Raw genomic sequence first — 25,161 nt, forward strand, 5'->3', positions numbered from 1 at the left:
GCTACAATGTACCGAATATTTTCAAGTGCGAGAAATAGGAAGCGGCCACGTGTAAAAGTTGAGCTGGTTGGTTAAATCAGGCTTAAAACAACGTGTAAAAACTTCTATTAATCGTTTTTGCCCTGCCAGATGTGTTATGAAATGTGTCCTGATGTTGATGAATATTTCTTGACTTCTTACCGTTTAAAAACAAAAAGCACTTGTTAAAAATCGCTAAAAATGTTGCCACAAATCCAATGATTCAACATGACAGTTTAAATTTTTTACGATAGTTAGGAATCTGCTCAGTTAGGCAACAGCTATTTGAAATAGCAGCATGCAATGTTCCATACAAGTGAAGCATAAAACATGACCTGAAGAATTTATGAGACGATTGTACCCCGAACGAGGAGCGCATATGTGTCATGTGTTTCTCCGCGGCTCATCCGCGCTTCTAGGCCGGGAATATTAGACACGTTTCGTGTAGTAACGTTGTGCACAGTGCGATGAATCAAAGGGGAGCTATTGTAAGGAGCCAAATGCATAACGCGTTGATGAAACAATGTGGGGTGGGAGTCACGAGTAGCTTAAAACGGAGGACAAGCGAAGGAATACGAGTGATAGTATGAGCGGATAGAGTTAGTCGACGGACGAAAAAAGGAAACTACGAGTTACGAGCAGTTAGCAGTCTCGAGTATGAGAAATCTAGACGTGCTGTGTTGTGAGCTCTCCGTATGAGATTCTGCGCACTGGTACTTTCAGGCGCGAATACTGTTCCCAACACACACTTCCACACCAACATTCTCAGTTCCATGTAGTGTGAGAAGCTAAACAAAAGTAATGAAAATAGAAAGTGTAAAATTTGAGACTTATCAACAACCTGGTGTGTACAGTATTAAAGTGTGTTACTGGTTGCAAAATAGCACTGCGATAAAAGTTAAAGAAGTTAACAAAAAATCAATAAACATAAAAGCACAGGACATGTATTCCACAGTGAACGCTGCGTTCGAAGCCATTGGCTGGCGTTGATGAGCGTCGTTCTAACATTGTAGATGTTTAATGTTTTATTGAATTACACTCGACTGCCATAGAAAAGAGCACTGTATAGATATTGTACAGATCGGAGGAAGAGCATAATTAAGCGTATTATGTGAATGAAGCTGGGTTGAAAATATGGAGGACACAGGACACGCTTGTGCTCGCTCGTCAAGTTGATTTACAAAAGTTCGGAACCGAAGATTGCAACAGCTAGAATGCAATGAACCAGTAAGCAACGCGTATCAGCGCCATTAATCGAGCGAAATAGGGGTTTCTGAAGATGTATGCTACCAACCGATTGTCCGAGCTGCCGATTGATAAGTGCTGTTGCGGCATTTGATTCCGAGCAGCAGTAAGGTGCATCGTATAGGCGCATTCGTTGTTTTGCTGAGGGTAATGTGCTTTGTGCAGGTAGGAAAGTGTTTAGTCGCGATAAGGATAAGGAAAAGATGGATTGCAAACTGAGACAAGCCTTTGGGGAGAAAATGCTGCAAACAGTTCCTCGTAATCAGAAAAATAAACATTGACGGAAGGAACGTACCACATTGTTTCGTGCTGCTGCGTGCTGAAATGGTAGTGTAACAGTTAGCGAATATAGCTTTAGATAACATGGATCCGCCGCCAGACTCGGACGCCAAACATCAACAGTCAAAAAGCCTTTCGACGGGCTTTCCAATTGGTAAGCTTTCGGGAACTAGGGCCATCGATGGCGTATGGGTGCTGTAGCGCGGTTGCAAGTGCACGTGAAAATATCATGAAATCCCTAACAACTATATATCGCGTATCCCTCACTGTGCGTATATCGTACAGATGTGCACAGCGAAAGCCAAAAATGACACCTTGATAGTGGCATGAGTGATTCTTGAGTTTTGTTTCCCTCTCTTTTGCACTTCCAGGAGATCTTCTGGTTAATATTTCGAACTCAAACCAAGGACGAAACAAGAATAAGCTTAAGGATGTGTTTGCATCGGGCAACAAATTGATCGGTGCATTTCACACGTCCGACGCATCGTACTCCCTAGCATCACGGACAACGTCGGAAGGTGGCCAGCAACAGCCCGAGCAGTATAATCAATTTCTTGGAATATTAAACAAATCTTTTTCACGTAACAAATCGCCGGGAGCGAAAAAGTGGCCCGAAAGTGAGGACACCGCTTTCGCTCCAAAACGTGTGCCAAACCATTCGGGTGAATCGGAGGCTGGTGGGAAAGTGCGAGTGCTTCGCCCGCACAAGAAAAGTTCGTCGCGCTCGTTTTTCCTCAAACGGCAGCACTCTTTATCCGATGTATGGCAAACCACTTTGAGGTCCACAACGGCAATGACTCAAGCAGCGGCAAAAATGGATGACACCGAGCTAGTGAGCAGTTCTGCGCGTGGCACTGTTGGTATGGGAGCTAGTGGCATGGCCGGCACAGCAATGGGTGCGGGATTGACCGATGGACAGATGAGCAATGCTGGAGCAGGATCGGATCCGTTGGGAGCAACAGGTGGTGGTGGAGCAATCAATATAGGCGGCACAACCATACCGATTGCCCCGAAGAAACCTACCAGGCGGGCTGGAGTAAAGCCTCAGCCCGATCGACCCATGCGAGCCCTGTTCTGTCTGACCCGCACCAATCCGTTGCGGAAATTGTGCATCGCCATAGTAGAGTGGAAGTGAGTATTGTTAAGCACCAGAAATGAGTGGGGTAACATGTCTAATCTATGATTGATACGGTGTTTTCAGGCCCTTTGAATATTTGATCCTGCTGACCATCTTTGCCAACTGTGTTGCCTTAGCTGTATACACCCCTTTTCCAAACAGTGATTCCAATAGCACAAATGCAGCGCTGGAAAAGATCGAGTATATATTTTTAGTAATTTTTACAGCGGAGTGTATAATGAAGTTGATCGCTTACGGGTTCATACTGCATCCAGGATCGTACTTGCGTAATGGATGGAACATACTTGATTTTACCATCGTTGTTATAGGGTAGGTAATATTCGGATTCTCGGGTTTTTTGGTTTTTTTTTGTTGGAAATATTGGATAAATGTTGTTGTAAACTTGAAACTACTTTCCAGAATGATATCTACCGCACTTTCCAACCTAATGAAGGAGGGGTTCGACGTGAAAGCTCTCCGTGCGTTCCGTGTTCTCCGACCGTTGCGTTTAGTTTCTGGAGTACCTAGTTTGCAAGTTGTCCTGAATTCCATCTTACGTGCCATGGTGCCTTTGCTACACATAGCCCTATTGGTGTTGTTTGTGATAATCATCTACGCTATCATCGGACTCGAGCTTTTCTCCGGCAAACTACACAAATCCTGCTTCCACAACGAGACCGGTACGTGCGGTGGCGGCCACCGTATGCATTGTTTTCTTTTTTTTCGAAATGGAACCAGAGTCTTTATCGAACGGTACATTCGCAGGCGAGATCATGGACGACCCTCATCCGTGTGGAGAAGACGGCTTTCATTGTGACACCATATCGCCGGAAATGGTATGCCGATACTACTGGGAAGGGCCCAACTTCGGAATCACCAACTTCGATAACTTCGGTCTGTCGATGTTGACAGTGTTCCAGTGCGTCACGCTGGAAGGCTGGACCGATATGCTTTACTACGTGAGTATGTTCCGTTCCGGGTGGCCGCGAATCCGAATTCCCAACGAATGCCTTGTTTTTGCCTTTTTGCCAGATTGAAGATGCGATGGGTAGCAGCTGGCAGTGGGTGTACTTCATTTCGATGGTCATTCTTGGAGCGTTCTTCGTTATGAATCTTATCCTTGGTGTGCTCAGCGGAGAGTTCTCCAAAGAACGAACGAAAGCGAAAAACCGTGGAGATTTCCAAAAGCTTCGCGAAAAACAACAGATCGAGGAAGATCTTCGTGGCTATCTGGACTGGATCACGCAGGCCGAAGACATCGACCCGGACAACGATGCGAGCGGCATGCCGGAGGGAAAGATGAAAAACACGATCGAACTGGACTCGTCGGATAACGTTGGGGAAGATGGGGAAGTTCAGCACGAGTCGTGGTTTGCCAGAAAACGAAAGTCGATCGATCGTGTCAACCGACGGCTACGGCGCGCCTGTCGTAAGGCAGTGAAATCACAAGCATTCTATTGGCTTATCATCATACTGGTTTTCTTAAATACTGGCGTGTTGGCTACCGAACACTACCGACAGCCACCGTGGTTGGACGATTTTCAGGGTAAGTGTCTGATGGAGAACCCCATTGCAAACTGCATTGTTACTGAACTGAGTGAATTGTACTATGTATTAATCTCTTTATTTTGTTTGCCTGATCGTCGTAGAATACACAAACATGTTTTTCGTGGCACTGTTCACCATGGAAATGCTTCTGAAAATGTACAGCTTAGGTTTTCAGGGATACTTTGTGTCGTTGTTCAATCGCTTCGACTGTTTTGTCGTGATCGGTAGCATAGGCGAGATGATATTAACAAGCACTCAAATCATGCCTCCGCTCGGAGTATCCGTCCTGCGGTGCGTACGATTGTTACGTGTGTTCAAAGTGACTAAGTGAGTGTCAGTTTTAGTTGAGCTACCCATGAAAGTGGGAAGGGCATTCGCGGCTGTGATAATAATACTGCTGTGTTTTTGTTTGATTGCTTCGTTTCTCCTAGGTACTGGCAATCTCTGTCGAATTTAGTAGCATCGTTACTGAACTCTATTCAATCCATTGCCTCACTGTTGCTGCTGCTGTTTCTGTTTATCGTAATCTTTGCATTGCTTGGCATGCAAGTGTTTGGAGGAAAGTTTAACTTTAACAGTTCCGTTGATAAGCCCCGCTCGAACTTTGACAGCTTTGTTCAAAGCTTGCTGACCGTATTTCAGGTGAGTGAATAGCTTCGTATACCAATTTATAAATATAAATGATCAAGTATTGCAACCTGCAACTGTGTTTTATTTTTCGTAGATACTGACTGGCGAAGATTGGAATACAGTTATGTACGATGGAATTCAAGCGTACGGAGGAGTAGCTTCTCTCGGAATAATTGCCAGCATTTACTTCATTATTCTGTTCATTTGCGGTAACTGTATCCTTTTAAATAACTCATTAGTTAAAGCGTTGTGTTTGAATTCCGAAGCTTCGTGAATCACATTTTCCTTAACCAACCGACCGAAAGATATTCTGTTAAACGTTTTCTTAGCCATTGCGGTGGACAATTTAGCAGACGCGGACTCACTCACCACGGTCGAAAAGGAGGAAGGAGAAAATGTGGAGGGCGAGGAAGAAAAAAATTCTCACGAACCAACGCCTACGGAGCACGGGGACGATGGGTTTATGGATCACGATAAGGACAATCTGGATTCTGACAATGACCCAATGAACATGTGAGTTAGTTGCGTTATTGTGTATCAACATTTGACTGACATTATTATACCTGTGTCGTAAAGATCGGATGAATATGACGGCCATGATTCGGATTCCAAAACGCCGGTTGCAGAAGACGACGAAGGATATGAAGAGCAAGACACTCCAGGTTAGTGCAATCGTACATAGTGCAATACTCTGCCGCAATCAATTATCCCGGCCGTTCTGGCGGCCGGCGTCAACACCATCACTCCTTCTCGATGTGGGCTTACCTCTCCCAGTGGCGGATTAACCATCTTGGTGGCCTTAAGCGGAATGGAAGTTGGGGCTCCTAGTTAGAGGTTTGATCTAGGGATCTGCTGATTGTGGGCAGGGGTGAGTATGGTCGTGGGGTTGCTATCCCACGAGCAACTCCTTGCGAGCCCTGTTTAGCGGGCCCCTTATACAAGGCCCCTTTAACGCCTCACACGAGGGAGACGTTGTGCAGTAAGACTAATGGAGCTCTCCTACCGACTTGGCCTTCCTGCTCGATCCCTGGTCTATCCTAGATCCTACTCCGTTAGATCCACATAAAGATTCAGATGAACACCACACGCTACTGATCTCACCCCTGTTCATGTGGATGTTGTTGTTGTTGTTTAAAATTAGAGAGACTTTGGACAACTGTGTCCTCTTTCGTCTCTTGGTAGGATTAGGATGGTGAATGATTGGTTAGGAGGTGAAATGAGATGTTGAGGTATCTCTCACCTTCGTACATTGGAAGTATCTGACTTTTGAGTTAGTAGAATCTACTTCTATGTAAGCATTTCAGTTGTTAAGGTAACTTAGTCCTTTTTATTATGTGGCCGGCGGACTACGACGAATGCGGCATATCGTTTATTTTGATTCCTCTATATTTTTTTTTTCGTTTTGTTTGTTTTACTTGTTTAGATTTTTTTGTATAAATCTGTTGTTTTTAAAAATTGTAAAACTATTTCTCTTCTTTTGGGTCTTGTCCTAGGATGCAGTCTATGGTGGTTTTTAGCTTGAATTGTTGTCTCTCTATTTCATATCCTCGACATTCTGTTGATCCTTGTTACTAGCGGGGTCCTCCCAAGATTGGGTTGTAATTTTTATTGATCTCAATTGACTGTTTATTTCTTTTTGCCATGTTCGATGTCATGATTGTTCTATTATTTGTTTGCACTGTTTTAAGGCGTCCCTCTTTGAGATAGGATGTTAGTTATCATTAGGTAATCGTCTTCCTTCGTTTGCCAACCTGACTGCTGGTTCATACCGTTATGGCTTGGGATCCAACAACGAGTAAAATTTTATATCTGGCAACCGTCTGGCAAGGACAAAGAAGAGAGGAGATAACGCAGAACGATGAGCACGACATACATTTACAGCAGAACGGGAATCCGGAGCGCGGAATCAAAAACGAGTCCGGAACCAAAAAGAGTCCGGAATCAAAACGAGTCCGGAGTTTGTTTTGATGCTGATTTTTTTTTTGTTGATTCTCTAATTGATACTTGATTTTTGATACATAATTTTTTACTGATTTATTGTAAAGAGGTGAAAACATGGGCTGATAATGATTTTTCGGCTGTGGAAATGCAAGTGTTACCTTCGGTAATGGTGTATTTTTGCCTACCTTACAGGTCATACGGCTCATAAGGGTCATACGGGATCCGTATGTTTCCTGCCACAGGGTGCGGTGCCAGTCTGCATATGGTAAAATCTTCATATGGCTTTGCACATACAGCCCCAGCTAGCCCTGCAACTCTCGTCCCCCCCCCCGCCCCACCCCCCCCCGTCCCCCCGCAATAAAGAAAAACCGGAGCGCGGAATCATGATCCGGACTCGACTCCGGCGTCGGAGCTCAGTATTCAGAATTCAGTAGCTCTTTTGTGTTTTAAAAACTTGTCACAATAGCTTTGGTTTGAAGATATGGAGTAGAAATGTTCTGAAAAATTTTCTGCTATGGCCAATGGGTCATTGATGGGGTTTTCTGGGTTGAGAAGGGAAGGGAAATTTGTGTTGGATTGTTGTGTTGGTCGTTCAATAAGTTTATTTGCTGCCACATTTCCTTTGAGGATATGGACGGGTTAATCTCTTATACGAATTTTCCCAGCTGTTTTGTTTTCATTTTGTTATTAGCAATTTTGCACGTTTGTTAGTTACTTTGTATTTTGTAATTTTGATGATTGGCTTTGGTCTTTTGCGTTAGATTTTGACAATTTCCTGAGCTTTTTAAGGTATTTTCTTTCGGTTGTGCCTTAATGCTTCAGCAATTTCCTTATTCCACCAAGGGAAATATTTTTTGGGAATAGTCCCATTGGTTTTCGGAATGCTCTGAGAAGCAGCTTCGAGGATCATTTGAATTAGTCGTGGTTCATTTACCGTTATACTGCTATCACACGTGGTGATGACAATACGGCGCATGACCTTAATAATAAATATATAAACAAAAATATAAAAATACCGTTATACTGCTCCACGGAAAATTGTTCAATATTTGTTTACATTTAGACCAGTTCGCCTCTTCGAACTTCAAACGAGGACGGAAGGAAGGAAGGGATTTTTGGTTTGGGTTGTTTGCATTATAATTTAATATTAGTGGGATGTGGTCACTACCATAGAAGTCATTTTCAGAAGTGAGCTTGAAAAATGTTGCTATGTTGGCCGATATTGCACAATGATCAATAGAGCTCATTTGTCCGGTGGAAGGATCGATTCGGGTAGGAAATTTATGCTGAAGAGTAAGGATTTGATTTTGCTGTAAAGTGTTATGGATGTCAGCGCCGCGTTTGTTGGTTTGGGGACATCCCCATCGTATGTTTTGTGCGTTAAAATCTCCAATAATTAGTATAGGATTTGGAATTTTTGTAAGGATGTTGTTCAGTTCCGTTTCTATATCAAGGTTTTCTATATCAATCAATTATTCGGTGATAAGTAAATACAGAGTATATGTAAATCTATTGGGCTTGTAATGTGTATGCATACAGAGGGGATGGGATTTTTTTATGTGAATAGATCCGTGTGAATCTGCTTTTGTGAATTGCTATGCCTGTGGGAGGTTATCGAGGAGTTTTTGGTTACTCAGTGATAATTACTTAGCGGGACTCTATTGAGAAGGATCGGGTTAGTGTAGGCCTCTTGTAATGTAATTATTTTGGGGCCCGAGTTTATTAATTAAAATTTTTAATTCTTCAGATTTTATGAGAAGCTACGGATATTCCAATTCAAAATGAATTTTTGTTCGCAAGATGGTGTTTTATTGATAGAATTTATAGGTGGTTGTAAAGACATACTTAAAGTGTTAAAGCATTTATCTGGATGAGTAGTTTAATTAGAGAATTGGTTACCTTCCTTTTGTTTTGCACTATTTACGATATACTTCCATTGTTTTGTTGGTCGAGAGATCTTCACTAGAGGAAATCAGCGGATGTTAGGATGTGGATGATTTGTTATAGTTTTTTGGGACATTTATGTTATCTTGTGTCTTTTCTGTGTCTGAGTTCGACTAGAGGTTCTGTTCTTTTTGTTCTGGTTTGTTCTGTTTTGTTTCGGAAAATTTTTCAATCGTTTTTGTAAGAGCGGCAATTTGGTCTTTCAGCAGGTTGACGGTTTGAGACAGGTTTTCCATAATTTTATCTTTTTGATCTATAACTTGGGCTGCAGCGATTCTTTGTTGAGCGAAACATTTCGACTTTTGTGTCTGCGCATTTTGTTCATATGCTATTCTAGCATCACGGAAGGTTGTTATCAATTTTTATTTTTATGATTTCTGCTTTATGATTTTAATGTAATGTGGGCATTTTTTTTCAAATGTATTGTGATTTTCGTTACAGTCTGTGCATGTTGGTGGCACAGTGCAGTGTCCATGTGCTTCCTGCCCACATCAAATTTTGTTGGTCGGCGAAGGGTTTTTCAGATCGTGTTTCGATAAGGAAGCTCGAATGATCGATTTCTTTTCCATATTCTAGCTTACCGATGGCCCGTTTAATCGTATCGCTAAGTACCCACTGGTTGTTTGGCAGTTGTTTCCCCTCGGCAGCACGAAGAACCAAATAACGTTCTTCGTTGGAACCAAATAACCAAATTCGTTCCTCGGATCGATGCATACGGGTAGCGTTCCCCCTGTGTGCTCTTTGGAAGAGAGCGGGGGGTACCCGACTGCGAGAGCTGGCGGACCCATTATTCTATTTTGTTTTCTCCGAACTATATCTTGAGGTGTTTGGTTTGGACTGGCTACGAACGGAGAAAGAGAAGGTGATTTTTTGCACTAACACTGTCACAGATACTTGTACTGGCACCGGTCGAGAAACACGTCTGATCGCAACGACTGCTAAATTGGTACTCGTCCAGGTGGATGGCCTAAAAGGACTCTACGCCATTCTCATGACATGAATAGCCCTCCAGAGCCTGGACCCACCGGAGCCAGTCTAATTCGCTGCATGATGGTGAGATCACCGTACTACTCGTAAAGCTCGTCATTGTAAAGGCTTATCCATTGTCCTTTCACACATACGGTGTCATTAATCCTTCTGAGCATGTTCCTCTCGAATGCTTCTAAGAGGGTTTCGTCCGTTATGGACAGAGTTCATGTCTCAGAGGCGTATGTGAGTACTGGGACTGCAAATGTTTTATACAGTCCTAGCTTCGTCCAAGTTCCAGTGCAATAGTGAGAAGGTCGAAAACGGGTATTTTTTCATCTTATTTGTCTCTAAACCTTAATAGGCCCAGGTATTCTGAATTCGTCGGCTTAAATTTATTTGCACTCAAACTATCCCAAATTAGCATTGATCCTTTCGTGATCGTGAACCACCGACATCAGTACCATGAAAATCATTACCATGAAATCGAAGCTGGGTGTTTTTTTTATTGTTCAATTCAAGGAATGTGTCTAAGTGATTAATACTCTTACTAACATCAAACACATGTCATTCCATTCCATTACAGGTGAGACATTCGATGAGCCTCCCACTGCTTCGGCTCGTCCTCGTCGCTTATCGGAGCTCAGTGTGAAGAAATCGAAAAAGCCCATTCCAAAATCAAACGCTCTGCTTATTTTCTCTCCTACAAACAGGTAATTTTTAACGGGCACTCTGCAAATGTAACGGCTTTGGCGGACGAATGGGAAATGACCTATACGCTGTTCAATTGGTTCCCATTCTCAGTTCAAGCTCGTTCATTTGGCCGAGTGCTCCATGTCTATGAACCTAACATGTTTCTTTGTTTCTGTTTACTTTTGTTAAAATGTTTCACCATACAGATTCACAAGACGGGGGGCTACGGGTGGCTAGGCCACGCCGAATGTCTGAGTTGAATGTGATCAATACGATTCTACCAATACCGGAGGGTTCAGCATTTTTTATATTGTCAAAGACAAACAGGTTGAGAATAGTCCCATGACATGTAGCATATCGCATTTGCAATGGCTTGCCCTTCCTGGACCTGGATGTAAATGATCGATTCAAAATTTAGTTCTTCCTGGAATCTGTGCCTTTGCTCTTAACCAATTCCTTGTTACAGAGACGCAGCTATTGCTAGTTTTATTGTGTTAACCTTTAAGCTCCACTGTACTAATTTGTTGCACAATCGGTGAAGTTTGATCAATTTGACAGCCTTATTACGATCCTATCGAATATCTTGATATTTTTCTAACAACTGTTGGCTAGCCCCTGTCGCAAAAAAGCCCGCTGCACGAAAATAATGTTTTCTACTAATTCAGTATAGGAATACAAACCTCCATTTCTTGTAATTATAACTGTATATGTACCTTTATCTGCCAACCGCCGCTCAGACTAAATAGCAGATTAACAGCTGCCTCAGTTAACATTCGAAACAATGTTTTCCTATACGCACTAACTCTTCTGAGATGTATCTTTCTTCCATCAGATTTCGCATATTCTGCCATTGGCTATGTAATCATAGCACATTCGGCAACATTATTCTCGTGTGCATCATGTTTTCATCGGCAATGTTAGCAGCGGAGGACCCGCTCAACGCGAACAGCGAAAGGAATCAAATACTGAACTATTTCGACTACTTCTTCACCTCGGTATTCACAATCGAGCTGCTGTTGAAGCTGGTTTCGTACGGCTTTCTGTTCCACGATGGTGCATTCTGTCGATCGGCATTTAACTTGCTGGATCTGCTAGTTGTATGTGTATCGCTGATATCAATGTTCTTTAGGTAAGATTGATCGTACGTTAAATGAATGCAACTTTTTTGCTTGTGTTGGGTTACATGAGTCTGTATGTTTCGTTTCAGTTCTGGTGCCATCTCTGTGATAAAAATACTACGTGTACTTCGTGTTCTGCGACCATTGCGTGCAATTAATCGTGCAAAAGGATTGAAGGTAAGCTGATTGGTGTGTAGAATCATTTTTATGATCAAAGATCTCCCCTTAATGTTGTAATGATAGCATTTTTTGGTAATTACGGTATTATTCATTCACGATGATACCATATTATATGCTGGACAAATGTTCCGGATGACAAAGGATGCAATATTCATTCAAGCGATGCATGCATTAGAGGATGAAGATTTTATTCTTCGTACGTGGTGTAACAATCTGGCTTGAAGTAGAACGTTGATATTAAACCCACGATTGTAGGTTTTTTGTAACCGGATATAATCCTTGCTCCTTGCCACTGCTTCAATACCATCTCTATGCCTTTTGTTTGCCTAGAGAGAGAGAGAGGGAGAGAGAGAGAGGGAGAGAGAGAGAGGGAGAGTGAGAGAGAGAGAGAGAGAGAGAAAAGAGTTGAACTGTATGCTTCGTTCAGGTCCATGCATTTGGTGCCCTTTATTTAATACTACGATCGATTCTTCTATATAATTCTCAGCATGTTGTGCAATGCGTTATAGTAGCAGTAAAGACCATCGGCAATATTGTACTGGTCACTTGCTTGCTACAGTTTATGTTCGCCGTTATCGGAGTGCAGTTGTATAAGGTAGGACGCAAACAAGGCGGCCCGACGTGGTGATACTTCGCTATACCTTGCGATTTGTGTTTGATTTGGAGTTTCGTTTACTTTGAATTGTTCTTTAGTTCAGATTTATTCTTGTGTTTTCTTGACATTGTGTTCTCCACTGTTACATTACATTCAACGCTATCCGATGTCCCACACAAGGGCGCCGTATAATTAATTTTCCTTTGGTGTTGTTGATGTTTTCTTCAGTTATAATTTTAATTTAAAGCTTTTACTTTCAGCTATAATTAGCTTACACTTACTTTTATTACCGTTTTGCGAATATCTAAACCGAACGCTTTATTCTTTTAGAGTTTTATGTGAATTTCAGTTGGGTTTTTTTCATTGTGAACTTCGTGTGTCTCGTTGACAGCCATGAATATCTACACAGCTCTCATCGGAAACTCTTTCTTATTGTAACATCTGTTATGGCAGAAAAATGTTGTTTAAATAACGAGTTTAATGAAGGTTGCAATACAGAGTATGAAATGACCGCGTATAATGCAAAAGGAAAGGAATACGTATGCACAGCACGTGTTCAAATGTGGAGCAATTAGTTACGAATTTTAACTTTTACACTTAATTTGGTACGCGGCCTAAATTAAGAGGTTCCATGAAGAAAAAGCTTTCGGTTACATACATTAGGCATAAAGCATTGCTGTATCGTTTTTCTCAACTTACTTTCAAGGGCTTAAGGATTCTAGTACGGTGTTTAAATTCAAGCACACAAATTATTCACATACGTTATAATGACTTCGTTGGTGCAAACCGTTGCTCTGATGAACTGGTGTAGGCAAGCAACGATGAATGGAACATATTGAACCTACTTTGAAACCTTTATAAAAATGACAACCATTTTAACTATCATTCTTTCCGTAAAATCAATCGTTTTTCTCAGTACGTAGTTAAATGTGTGATAGTTGCCATCAAAACGATCGGCAACATTATGCTAGTGACGTACCTCTTGCAGTTTATGTTTGCTGTGATTGGAGTACAATTGTTTAAGGTAATTGATAGCTCGATTATTGGCTGTTACTGTTTCACATTATTAGACGTCTAGTTGGGTCTATGGTATTGTCTATTTTGCAACCTACACACCTATGTTACTTTCATTCTCTACTGTTTATGATGTTTTGTTTCTAATATTTCATAGAATCATCAAACAAGATGTTAATCAAGTTGTTCGTAGTAGAGCTTGACGGTTTATTCTCTTGTTTCACGCGTTTTGTTAAATAGCAGTAAACGATGTTGTCTCTTACATATACCGTTTTAATTTGCTCATTTATGTACATATTTTTATATACGTAGTAACTACAAGTAATTTGGTTGTTAATGTTGTTTAACCGTTGTGGTTTTGTGTCATCTTTACACACCTTTTTTTCTGACACTTTTATATTACTCTTTAGCGATAATCGTACCATTAAGGCAAGTCATTTATGGTGACCACTGTTAAAATCACCGATCAAAAATATTTGTGTTTAAACATCAGGATGATTTTGAATGGATTTTGAAAGCTATGTGTAGTTTTAGTATTTTTTAATGAATCACCATTTTTTTCAAGTTCAAAATTCGAATTGTTACTAGTTAATGTCAAACTGCTTGCTCATGCGTAAAACAACACGTACACGAAACTTTTGCATGCCGAAATGCATGTCGATCGAATGGAAATTGATGGAAAGGCGACGAAAATGTTCTATTTACGTTTTAACGATTCGTGCGTTACGCTATTTGGAGATGTTTGAAGGAGACCGTAAACAATGAGTAATTTAAATGCAAAAAATGCAAAAAAAAAAATGTTTGAAACTGTAGATAACGTCAAGAGATATCAAGAAATCAACAGTATTTCTTATGACCGCATATGCAGCGCTTGTCTCTTACACATGCCTTACACGTAGGATGAAGATAGATCTATATATAATAGCTACACTGGTGTTTTGGCATTTCATCAATAGCTCACAAAATAGAAGCAAACTAAGGAAATTATTGGGCATCCTAATCATGAACAGTCTGTCATAAAATTTTGAATAAAACATCTTTCACATTTGCTATCTTCACCACAGATATGGATGAATTTCTGTAAGTATAGTATGTAAGTTGAGGACAGTTGGCAAAAGAATAAGTCAATCATTTTGACGCATTTCGCTCCATAGTACAGCTGTGCAAAAGCAAAGCTCTTATTTATTTAAAAAAAGTCGCAATGGTTATGGGAAAGTTTCCTAAGTTTTCATTAAAATAACATACAGAAGCAGGGCTCGTAAACCCTGCTGTCTATCGCGTGCAGAAATGAATGAACTTAATTGAATATAATGTGACCAACCAATCCTGGACATGATATTGATCTGCTTGCCATGCGTAGCATACGGGGCAACAGTAGCGATAATGGTGCAACGTTTCCTTTTAATTGACATATTCTGTTTATTGGTTTACTTCGCTTTCTGCTTTATTGTTGTCTTTAACTAATTGTAGCAGTGTAGTTGTGAATGTGTTTGAATAGTTTTTGAATGATTTGTGTTACACGTGTGTATTTACTGCATGCTTACAATGTACTCTAACCGAGATCTAGCTTGCGCCTGTATCACACCTGAACTGTATTATCTTATGATGAGTGTATGAACAAACGTTTGGTGTTTTTTTTGCTAATGAATGGTTCATGCATGTTGTGCTATTGTTAAATACGTTGTGTAAAAATGTTTAGATCTGGAAGTAGACATAGTGAACATTTTACCTTCTAACCCCGTTACTGGTGTAAATCAAAATAGCATAGTTTAGACGTATGAATTAATGTATGCAATTGTACGAAAATTGTGAAAGCTAACCTTTGTAATGTTTAATTTAGGGCAAATTCTTCTCATGCTCTGATGGCTCCAAAATGCAAGAATCGGAATGCCAGTAAGTATAAAGCGAATTTCGGATATGTGGTCTATGATAATATTAAACGTTTTTCTTTCAGTGGCACTTATCTGGTATACGAAGATGGCAACGTAGATAAGCCTGTTTCAAAGGAGCGTTATTGGTCAAGGAATCGTTTTCACTTTGATGACGTTTCAAAGGCTATGCTGACTCTTTTCACTGTATCTACATTTGAAGGATGGCCTGGGTAAGCTTGATAAGTGATAACTCGAAAATTTTACTTTGCATTACATAATTGTGTAGTTGTAGTAATTGTGGTAATAACATAGGAGGAGGTAAACGCATTTTTTTACTATTACACCAAGTTGTATTGTCGTATTGTGGTATTGTAGTTGTATAGTAGTCGGGGGCGGTCCGGTGACAGAGGCGACAGCGGCACCGGTCTTCACACGGCAGGGCCGGCGTTCAAATCCCATCCAGACCGCCTCCCCGTACGTAAGGCTGACTACTTTACTACGGGTAAAATTAAGTCACAGAAAGCCAGAAATGGCAGGCCGAGACCTCTCGAGGTTAAAGTGCCAACGAAGAAGAAGAAGAAGATAGTAGTCACAGTTGTACCCAGAGCTGTGATTTTTCAATTGGATGTTTTAAAGAGTTAAATTTCACTAAACTTCCACGTCAAGGGATAAAGTCGATCTCTGGAGCATCGACTACCAGCATGGTACAATAGAGGTTTTGAGTCGAAAAAAGCTGACACATTTTCACGTAGCATTAAAGTCCGTATTCGGTTACGTAGGGGACATAAGCCTTGTTTTAATTATATTTTCCATATGGATCAATATTTAGTCTTAAATCCTCCATTGCATTGCATACATCCTATCGACCTACTTGACCGCATTTTATCTTGACATTTTCCAAATATATTATTAAATTTGTCCTTTCATCAAACAGGTTGCTGTATGTGTCGATCGACTCCCACGAAGAAGATTCCGGACCAATACACAATTTCCGCCCAATAGTTGCGGCATACTACATCATATATATCATTATAATAGCATTCTTCATGGTAAACATCTTTGTCGGTTTCGTTATCGTCACATTCCAAAATGAAGGCGAGCAGGAGTACAAGAACTGCGATCTGGACAAGAACCAACGCAACTGTATCGAGTTCGCGTTGAAAGCCAAACCGATACGGCGCTACATACCGAAGCACCGGATACAATACAAAGTGTGGTGGTTCGTTACGTCGCAACCGTTTGAGTATATGATATTTATACTGATCATGATCAACACGATCACCCTTTCGATGAAATTTTATCGTCAGCCCGAAATTTACACAGAAGTACTCGATTTATTGAATCTAATCTTCACGGCGGTGTTTGCGCTGGAGTTCGTTTTTAAATTAGCGGCGTTTAGGTTTAAGGTAAGTAATGCATCACATTGCGAAAGCGATCCCAAGCACCATCGATCGTATGAAGCTGGTATGAACGTTCAGTTTTTGGCTTTCCATTGTAGAACTATTTTGGAGATGCGTGGAACGTGTTCGATTTTATAATTGTACTCGGTAGTTTCATCGACATCGTATACTCAGAAGTTAACATTAGTAAAGGAATGAAGGTGAGTAGCGGCGAGAGTAGGTGCGAAGGAAGAGTGCAATGGTGCAATAATCTATTTTTTCTTCCAATCGTTCTCTGCACACTGTAGGGTGGATCTAGTATTATTTCGATAAACTTCTTCCGACTGTTTCGTGTCATGCGGTTAGTTAAGCTGCTGGCCAGGGGTGAAGGCATCCGCACACTTTTGTGGACATTTATCAAATCATTTCAAGCACTGCCGTACGTTGCATTACTGATTGTGATGTTGTTCTTCATCTACGCTGTAATTGGTATGCAGGTAAGCGTCACTTCTACCGGATGAATACCGACAGCAGTGTTAACATGTACAAATATGGCAACGTTTGACGTTTCAACTTCTCACGCACTCCATTTCAGGTGTTTGGAAAAATAGCCATGGACGATGACACATCGATACATCGAAACAATAACTTTCAAACGTTTCCGCAAGCTGTTTTGGTTCTGTTTCGATCGGCCACCGGTGAAGCCTGGCAAGACATAATGCTCGACTGCTCCGCTCGCCCTGGAGAGGTGAACTGTGATCCCAAATCGGATGATGCAGGCTCTCCCGAAGGGTGCGGCTCAAACATTGCCTTCCCATACTTCATCTCGTTCTACGTGCTGTGCTCCTTCCTCATCATCAATCTGTTCGTGGCCGTCATCATGGACAATTTCGACTATCTTACGCGCGATTGGTCCATCCTGGGACCACACCATCTGGACGAATTTGTGCGGCTGTGGAGCGAGTACGATCCCGATGCGAAGGGCCGCATCAAGCATCTGGACGTGGTGACGCTGTTGCGTAAAATATCACCACCGCTCGGGTTCGGTAAGCTGTGTCCGCATCGGGTGGCCTGCAAACGGCTGGTCTCGATGAACATGCCACTCAACAGTGACGGCACGGTGCTGTTCAATGCGACACTGTTTGCGGTGGTGCGCACCTCGTTGAAAATCAAAACCGAAGGCAACATCGACGATGCGAACGCCGAACTGCGGAACACGATCAAACAGATTTGGAAACGAACGAACCCGAAACTGTTGGACCAAGTCGTACCACCGCCAGGAGTCGACGATGAGGTTACCGTGGGTAAATTTTATGCAACATTTTTGATACAGGATTACTTTAGACGGTTCAAGAAACGAAAAGAAAACGATAATAAGCTCAACAGCGATCAGAACAAAAGGCGCACTATGACACTGCAGGCCGGGTTGAGAACGTTGCACGAAGCAGGCCCAGAACTGAAGCGAGCCATCTCGGGCAACCTGGAAGAAATTGGCGATGACAATCCGGAGCCATCGCATCGGGTATGGCTATCCGTCGAAGTGGCGAGAGTGTTCAAAGAATTAGACCGAAGCTTAGTTGATTAATGTTCCTCTTTCCTTTCCTTTTCCAGCGTAATCATACCCTGTTCGGTAATGTTTGGTCGTCCATTCGGCGTCCGGGTCCGTTTGGATCGAAGCAAAAGTGGAGCTCAAACAATAACAAAATGTCTGCCACATCCATGGCGGCCTCTGCTGCTATGCACACCGTTTTAACCGGACCCAACGATGGGTCAAGCCAAACCGATATGAAGCCAAAGCTGAACTGTGTCAATAGTTCCAACACATACAATCATGTAGCCGAAAGCATCCTTCATGCCGTGCACGATGATCCACTGGGACGAAGCTTCGGCAACGGACTTGGTGCGGGAAATACTGGTAATCCGGGTGACATTCCGCTGCGCCCGCTCGTGCTGGACAATTCGTCGGATCTAAAGAAGATGACTGCCAAGTAAGTTTTTGTTTTGGTAATTTTCCATCTTGGTAGTGGTGGTGTTTTTCAAAATACTGATGTATTTGTTTTCTATCTTTTCTACGTCGACTTCGAAGTGCTACTAGTATTAACATCGGTTCGCATAACAAATCAAACATGAAAATGATTGGTGAGTACAATATTTGACCATGAATTTGTCAAATACGTTCTTGCGCCTACACTATCACAGCTAATTAAACCCAAGGGTTTAATATGAAGCGTTGTGGCGTTTCTGTCGTAAATTTGTCACGTGTATGGTGTACTATATGAAAATTATGTTTAAGAACAGGCAGAAACGGTCAACCCTCTCGTAACGAACTTTATACGTTTTAGTACATCAATTGCTATTGAAAACCTGTTATTATGGTGAATCTGTTCCATGCAATTGGAATAAATTATATGTTAAATCGTTGATGTCTTTCAACGTAAATGTGTCATGGCATATATATGGTAGCGGAAATTGGGGCAAATAGGGTGCCGCGTCAAACAAGTCGTTCTATAACTTATCTTAACCTGTTTTTGAAAAGTTACTAAAAATAATACCGATAATAATTTACTCCTTGGGCTTCAAGTATTTGACGGGTTTTGCCGAAGAAACTTCGTGTTCCTAAGCAATACGTGCCATTGAAGTGTTCTTTTCGTTTTCTTACGCTAATTCGCCGAATATTTGGGATTTGATGCCTAGTTGGATCATCCCAGAGGCGATTCCAAATTCCCACGTGAAACCCCGAGATTCTGAACAACAATGTTTACGTTTTTGATAGCTGAACTTTCAGCGAAAATTGCACAGTGCGGTACCTCTGCCCTAAACAGTACTATCTCTTTTGCCCAAAAAGGTTTTTTTTAAATCACGATTTTCATGAAAAACTTTTATTTTTCATGCTCTACATGCATCTCTACATGCTCTACGTTACGCTGTAATATTTTAATGTTTTAAAACGGCTAGGTGGCCATGTCTTGCCCCCATGGCACTCTTGCCTCAACTTCCGCTCCACATCCGTTCCCGTAGAGCCTCTGCTTAGTCCGGAAAATGTTTAAGGTGCTGTATTCCACGTTTGCAGCTTCGTTCGGCATTTGTTTTACTAAAATAAACCTTAATTTTGTTCATCTGTTCCTCCATCGCTGAAACCGAACCAAATCCTTGTTAGGCGAGATTTTGCTCTTTAAAAAAGGAATATATGCCAAGCTTGTCGGTCGTCATGCGAAAAACTCGTTAAAAGGGCACTCTTTATGAGGTGGTTGACTGTACTAGTACAATGCATTTGATGTCAATGGTTAACGTGTGTAGTTGTTTTCTTTCCTTGCCTTCAATCGTCTAGAATGATGTGTTTATTCTCCTCGTTTGATACAAATATCATTGATGCACAGATCCAGCACAGGGTAACACCAACCACACTGAAGGCGTGGACAGATAACAGCATCGCCTATTCCTTGAGAGCCCAACTATGCAAAGCGACAGAATGTTAACAATGTGGCTTTCTATGGGTGCGTAAAAGCGGATTGCTGCGGGAGAGCAAATGAAACATGTGTCTTTTTTGTTGTTGTGTTGGGTTATTGCTAATTTTAACAGTTGTTATCAACCCTTGCGACCCTTGATGTTTTCAGATTCTAGAGGAGTGTATCACATGATTGTAGGAAGCAGTAATGATAAATGAGAGAACTATTTGCTTCTGTTTTTACGTTAGTTTGTGATTGAATGTACACGTGTCTATTTATTTCTTTTTATTGGACAAAGGTTAAGTTTGTTTTGTTTAACCAGTGCGCTTGACCAACTTGATGTAAACTTTTGTTCAATATCCCTGTGTCCTGTTGAAATGTTCAGTTGCAGTTGAATTAATTTCTGTTTGATTCTTTTTCGAGCAAATTTATTTGTCTACTACTCGAACACCATTTTATTAAAGTAAAGCTTTATTTTCCTCCGTTATCCCGATACGATGCAGACAGTTCTAAAAACACTGAACATTGCTTAGAAAAATGTGTCCCACTGTTTATGTATACATGTATGTGTTTGAATTGATTCTAGATAACCAAGTTGGTAATTACGAAGAAGACCGTCTTATCCACTCAACGCCAGGCAGTCCCCAAGAAACCCACAAGTTGACTGGCGAAGTTATAGGGTCGGCCGAGAGTCTCGTGGGCAGGGTGAGTAGATGTGAAGTAAACTAGCAAGCGTGAGTGGAATGTGTATTCAAAACCGTTTTCCATTGTCAATGCACTCACTTTCGCAGGTGCTGGCCCAACAGGGATTGGGTAAATATTGTGATCTCGACTTAGTGCATTGTGCTCAAATGGAAATGCAAGAGGCGCTAGACATGACGCAGGAGGAGATGGATTTGGCGGCGCACGAGCTGATGTTGGAGGAACGTTTTAACAGGAAGAATGGCACACCTGCCAAAGTCCAACCCAAGCGTGGAACCAATACTAGGAACAATAAGAACCAGCAACCTCTATTATAGCACCAAAATAGCTTCATAAGCCAAGTCGCCGCCTTGGCGTCGGCGAATATCTTTTATATGAAAATGATAGCTCTCATTTCCTCATTACATGCCTAGCTCTAAAATGTTGTTACTTATTTATGTTTGCAATCAATTTTCGTACACTGTAATCGTTAAACCCCAAGTTGTCTGCGATTTGTTCATAAACCCTCCGGCAACATAATGCATGCGCACAACCACCCAGTCCGAAGCGTTTAAACGGAACAGTGGAACAGTGGAAATCATTTGTTCGGTTATAAAAAAAACATCGTGAAATTATAACTTTTATGTCATCACAGAAGGAAAGAATAAAAACCATGTAGCCCAGATGAAGTAGAACGTAATCGCAGATCGGTATGAAATCATACGAGAAAGAAGATTTCGCCGTTTTATAAAAAAGCATACACACATCGCTCTCACGGCTACCGCTGAATCTGACAAGGAGATTGAAGTAGTAGCGGCTGACGCTGTCAGACGAATCTAGGAGTGGATATAGACGGTGGAACTGCAGATAGCGCAAGCGCAGACCCAATTCGTCGTCATCATCAGCCACAAGCAGATCCAAAAGCTCAGTCATGGTTCTTTAATTTTTCGTTTTTTTTTTACTCAATGATCAATCATGGTTGGCATTGAGTGTATTGAGACTGTCAAACATCTTAAGTACCTCGGAGTTACCATTGAAGATATGCTGAAGTTTGACGAACATCTGAAGCAGGTAGGCAGCAAGGTACCAAAAACATTTCATTCATGTCGAACATCGCCGGGCCAAGCAGCAACACGAAACGACTCCATGCCAATGTAGCCTCCTCTGGGTTGAGGTACGCAGTGCCAACATGCGCTCAAGTCCTTATTCAGTATCAGCGCTAAAAAGCTATTAACAGGGTATACCGGTTGTTGGCTATGCGCGTCACCATTTCCTATAAAACAATTTTCTACAATGCAATGTGAGTGATCGACAGCATGATGTCTATTTGCATCACTTTGGCAGTGGCAAGTGCAAAATATTGACAGTTGTCATTTAATAGCGTCGGAAGTATCTCGTTTCGGTTCCCGTAAAAATAGTAAATTTCATGTTGTTGCAGCTTTTGCAAGTTGTTCATTCCTATCCTCTATTGTGGCTCACTTGTTCTAGTATTCGTCATCTTGTAAACTTTTTTCCGTGCCTGTTAATTTGCAGAGTTCATCCATCTAAATAAGCCCGGTGCCTCTCAGACTCGCTTTTTATTGTTTACATCGCAAAAGTAATGGCCGTCCTCTGCCCTGTCTGTGCTTCGAACCCTACCGCTGTCGGTGATACGACGCGTTGTGGTTTTTGCGCGGCAGTGTTTCACAAAAAGTGCTCATTGATCCCTGATGAAGTTCTGGCTTGCATCAGTCGGAATCCGAACCTTCATTGGAGCTGCCTAACCTGCTCCGAAGCGCTCGAAAGCCGTCGCAGTACTTCAGCGTTAGATGTAGGATTCCCTTCAATTCAGCGTTCAGATGGAAGATTCAGCAGTGAGATTCGGGTTCTGCTGTCCCCGTTGAAATCCTGCAAAACTCTCGCCGGGCCCAGTCCATGCGAATATATCCCTCCGCCAGGCCATCCGCCACGAGTACAGGCGACCGGTAGACCAACATATCAGACTGTCAGACTGTCGTTGCTGGCTGTAACGACGCTGTGTCCCCCAACTTAGTGGCTACGCAGTAACGGCTTCCACAAAGATTCGAGATTTGAGCTACCCACGCTCGAAGCAGCGGATCCGCTCATCATAAGCCAATATGATCGCAGAAACACGCTTAGTCTCTACCGAACACTGCTGCACGATACACATTCACACATTCGTCCCCGGGCTCTGCTCTTGATGCTACCATCATTAGCAACAATAATTCGCCGCGCTCATCCTTGGCTCTCACTGTCCGACCAAGCAAGCTTCAAAGGGTACAAACTCAACTATCTCTGGATCAGTTATTTCGATCGTAATATCACATCGAAAATCGCGAATCTGTATTACCAAAACGTCCGTGGCCTTTGGTGGATTCTTTAGTCCACTTTATTTCCAGCCACTTAAAATTCGTCCGATTGGCCCGCTGGTCAGGATCAAAAAAGAGGATCCTTTTCTCGTTCTATCGATCGTCACGCCGGACCACGTCAACCTTCGCTTCGGGTCCGTCCGCCGATGTCGTCCGAAGCAATGCGCCCCCTCGCGGCCGGTAGCACAAGCTGACAATAGGCGTGCGCGCCGTCCTCCAAGGATTGCCGTGCTAAACGAGAACATTCGGCGCGACGTTTAGCGTGACCAGCTTAACCACCGGCCTCTCCAGCGTTGTCCCGCGTGCTGTCCTTACGACGACCAGACGAATGATTCTATCTCGAGACGGAATGACGCTGTCCACCCGTCCTCTCGGCCAACAGTTCCGCGGGGTGTTTTCGTCAACGATAAGAAAAACATCTCCGGGTTGGATCGGTTTATGTGGCTCAAACCATTTCGTCCTTCTTGTCAGGGTTGGCAGGTACGATTTTACCCACTTCCTCCAGTAGCCATTCATCCTGACCCGCACAGCTTTCCAATTCTACTGCAAGGCCGCGGGAGAATCATCGTGCGTAACCAAAGGTTTCATCCCTGCGGAAGATCCTAACAAAAAATGCTTTGTGGTTAACGGCTCATCATTCTCGCCATCGACCGGAACGTGGGTAAGTGGGCGAGTATTTAGCATATTCCTTGCCACTCCATGTTCAGGTTTACATACCGACTAGGGATGGGCAGATCGGACCATTTGCCGGATCGGATATGCCCGGAGCGCTCCGCCGCCGGAGTCGAGTCCGGATCATGATTCCGCACCTCGGTTTTTTTATCTGTGCGGGGGGGGGGGGGGTGTTGAGATAGGGGTAGTGGGAGTGCAGGGGGGGGGAGGAGGCTGTATGTGCAAAGCCATATAAAGATTTTACCATATGAAGACCGGCACCGCACCCTGTGGCAGGAAACATTCGGATCCCGTATGACCCGTATGACCTGTGAGGTAGGCGAAAATGCACCATAACACTTGCAGGACAGGACAAAGAAGAGAGGAGATAACGCAGAACAATGAGCACGACATACATTTGCAGCAGAACGGGAATCCGGAGCGCGGAATCACGCGGAAAACGAGTCCGGAATCAAAACGAATCCGGAACCAAAACGAGTCCGGTGTTTGTTTTGATGCTGATTTTTTTTGTTGATTCTCTAATTGATACTTGATTTTTGATACATAAGGTTTTATTGATTTATTGTGAAGAGGTGAAAACATGGGCTGATAATGATTTTTCGGCTTTGGTAATGCAAGCAACACCATGCTTTGGTAATGCAAGTGTTACCTTCGGTAATGGTGCATTTTCGCCTACCTCACAGGTCATACGACTCATACGGGTCATACGGGTCATATGGGATCCGTATGTTTCCTGCCACAGGGTGCGGTGCCGGTCTTCATATGGCAAAATATTCATATGGCTTTGCACATACAGCCCCAGCCAGCTCTGCACCCGTCAAGCAACCCCCCCCCCACCCCCCCCTCCCGAGGTCATACGGGAACCTATGTTTCCTGCCACAGGGTTCGATGCCGGTCTTCATATGGCAAAATCTTCATATGGCTTTGCACATACAGCTCCAGCCAGCCATGCCAATTCCCCCCACCCCCTCCGGATAAAAAATTATGCGCGGAATTATGATCCGGACTCGACTCCGGCGGCGGTGCGCTCCTGGCAGATCCGATCCGGCTAATGGTCGGATCTCCCCATCCCTATTAGGCTCTAAACCGGTCCCACATCTTTTTGTTTCGTATCCTTCATACAGGTATTGTACGCTTCGGTGTTTAGCCGGTCCCGAATCTTTTCACACATACCAATAGAACGTTCCATCCTTGTACCAACGCCTGTCTTCCTCTCTAGTTAACACTTCACAACAACGAAAATAATTAAATTCATACCAAACTCTTACCAATTTTTTTCTGTTTGTTCTCCTTCTCACATACATATATTCAACTACCAAAACTGACTAATTAAAAAATATCGTACCGGCTACGCCCAATTGTACAGTTCTTCCATTTATTCGACCATCTCGTCCCGTGGTTGCTTACCAACTGACCCTCACACATACTACGTTCCTACAAGCCCAAGGCCAGTAC

General features: G+C 42.6%; 1 protein-coding gene across 5 annotated transcripts; it reads left to right on the forward strand.

The window, feature by feature from the left end:
- Positions 1-463: 463 nt before the first annotated feature.
- Positions 464-21,365, forward strand: LOC118510954 (muscle calcium channel subunit alpha-1-like). Of its 5 annotated transcripts, none has more exons than XM_036053401.1 (26): positions 464-1,696; positions 1,914-2,673; positions 2,744-2,989; positions 3,080-3,339; positions 3,425-3,618; positions 3,692-4,205; positions 4,309-4,534; positions 4,639-4,849; positions 4,932-5,052; positions 5,143-5,350; positions 5,414-5,499; positions 10,588-10,708; positions 11,214-11,510; positions 11,589-11,676; positions 12,167-12,274; positions 13,191-13,298; positions 15,129-15,181; positions 15,243-15,389; positions 16,094-16,565; positions 16,658-16,759; positions 16,847-17,035; positions 17,134-18,060; positions 18,150-18,526; positions 18,625-18,677; positions 20,571-20,689; positions 20,776-21,365. In XM_036053401.1, the coding sequence occupies exons 1-26, from the start codon at positions 1,627-1,629 to the stop codon at positions 21,001-21,003; spliced, it is 6,285 nt and encodes a 2,094-aa protein (XP_035909294.1). In that variant the 5' UTR covers positions 464-1,626; the 3' UTR covers positions 21,004-21,365. The 5 variants fall into 5 exon arrangements, with proteins under 5 accessions (XP_035909294.1, XP_035909293.1, XP_035909296.1 ...); XM_036053400.1 differs by lacking the exon at positions 10,588-10,708 and adding an exon at positions 10,275-10,401 and having other exon boundaries at positions 465-1,696; XM_036053403.1 differs by lacking the exons at positions 10,588-10,708; positions 13,191-13,298 and adding an exon at positions 10,275-10,401 and having other exon boundaries at positions 465-1,696.
- Positions 21,366-25,161: the final 3,796 nt, after the last annotated feature.

This window comes from Anopheles stephensi, chromosome 3 (genome assembly GCF_013141755.1).
Source record: "Anopheles stephensi strain Indian chromosome 3, UCI_ANSTEP_V1.0, whole genome shotgun sequence".
In the NCBI taxonomy this organism is placed as follows: Eukaryota; Metazoa; Arthropoda; class Insecta; order Diptera; family Culicidae; genus Anopheles; species Anopheles stephensi.

Excerpts from the sequence above, each read along its gene's own strand:
- LOC118510954 (XM_036053400.1), top strand. The coding sequence starts at position 1,627 with ATGGATCCGCCGCCAGACTCGGACGCCAAACATCAACAGTCAAAAAGC. Across the intron at positions 5,053-5,142 it reads TCTGTTCATTTGCGGTAACT|ATATTCTGTTAAACGTTTTC; the intron begins GTATCCTTTTAA and ends ACCGACCGAAAG. Across the intron at positions 18,061-18,149 it reads ATCCGGAGCCATCGCATCGG|CGTAATCATACCCTGTTCGG; the intron begins GTATGGCTATCC and ends TTCCTTTTCCAG.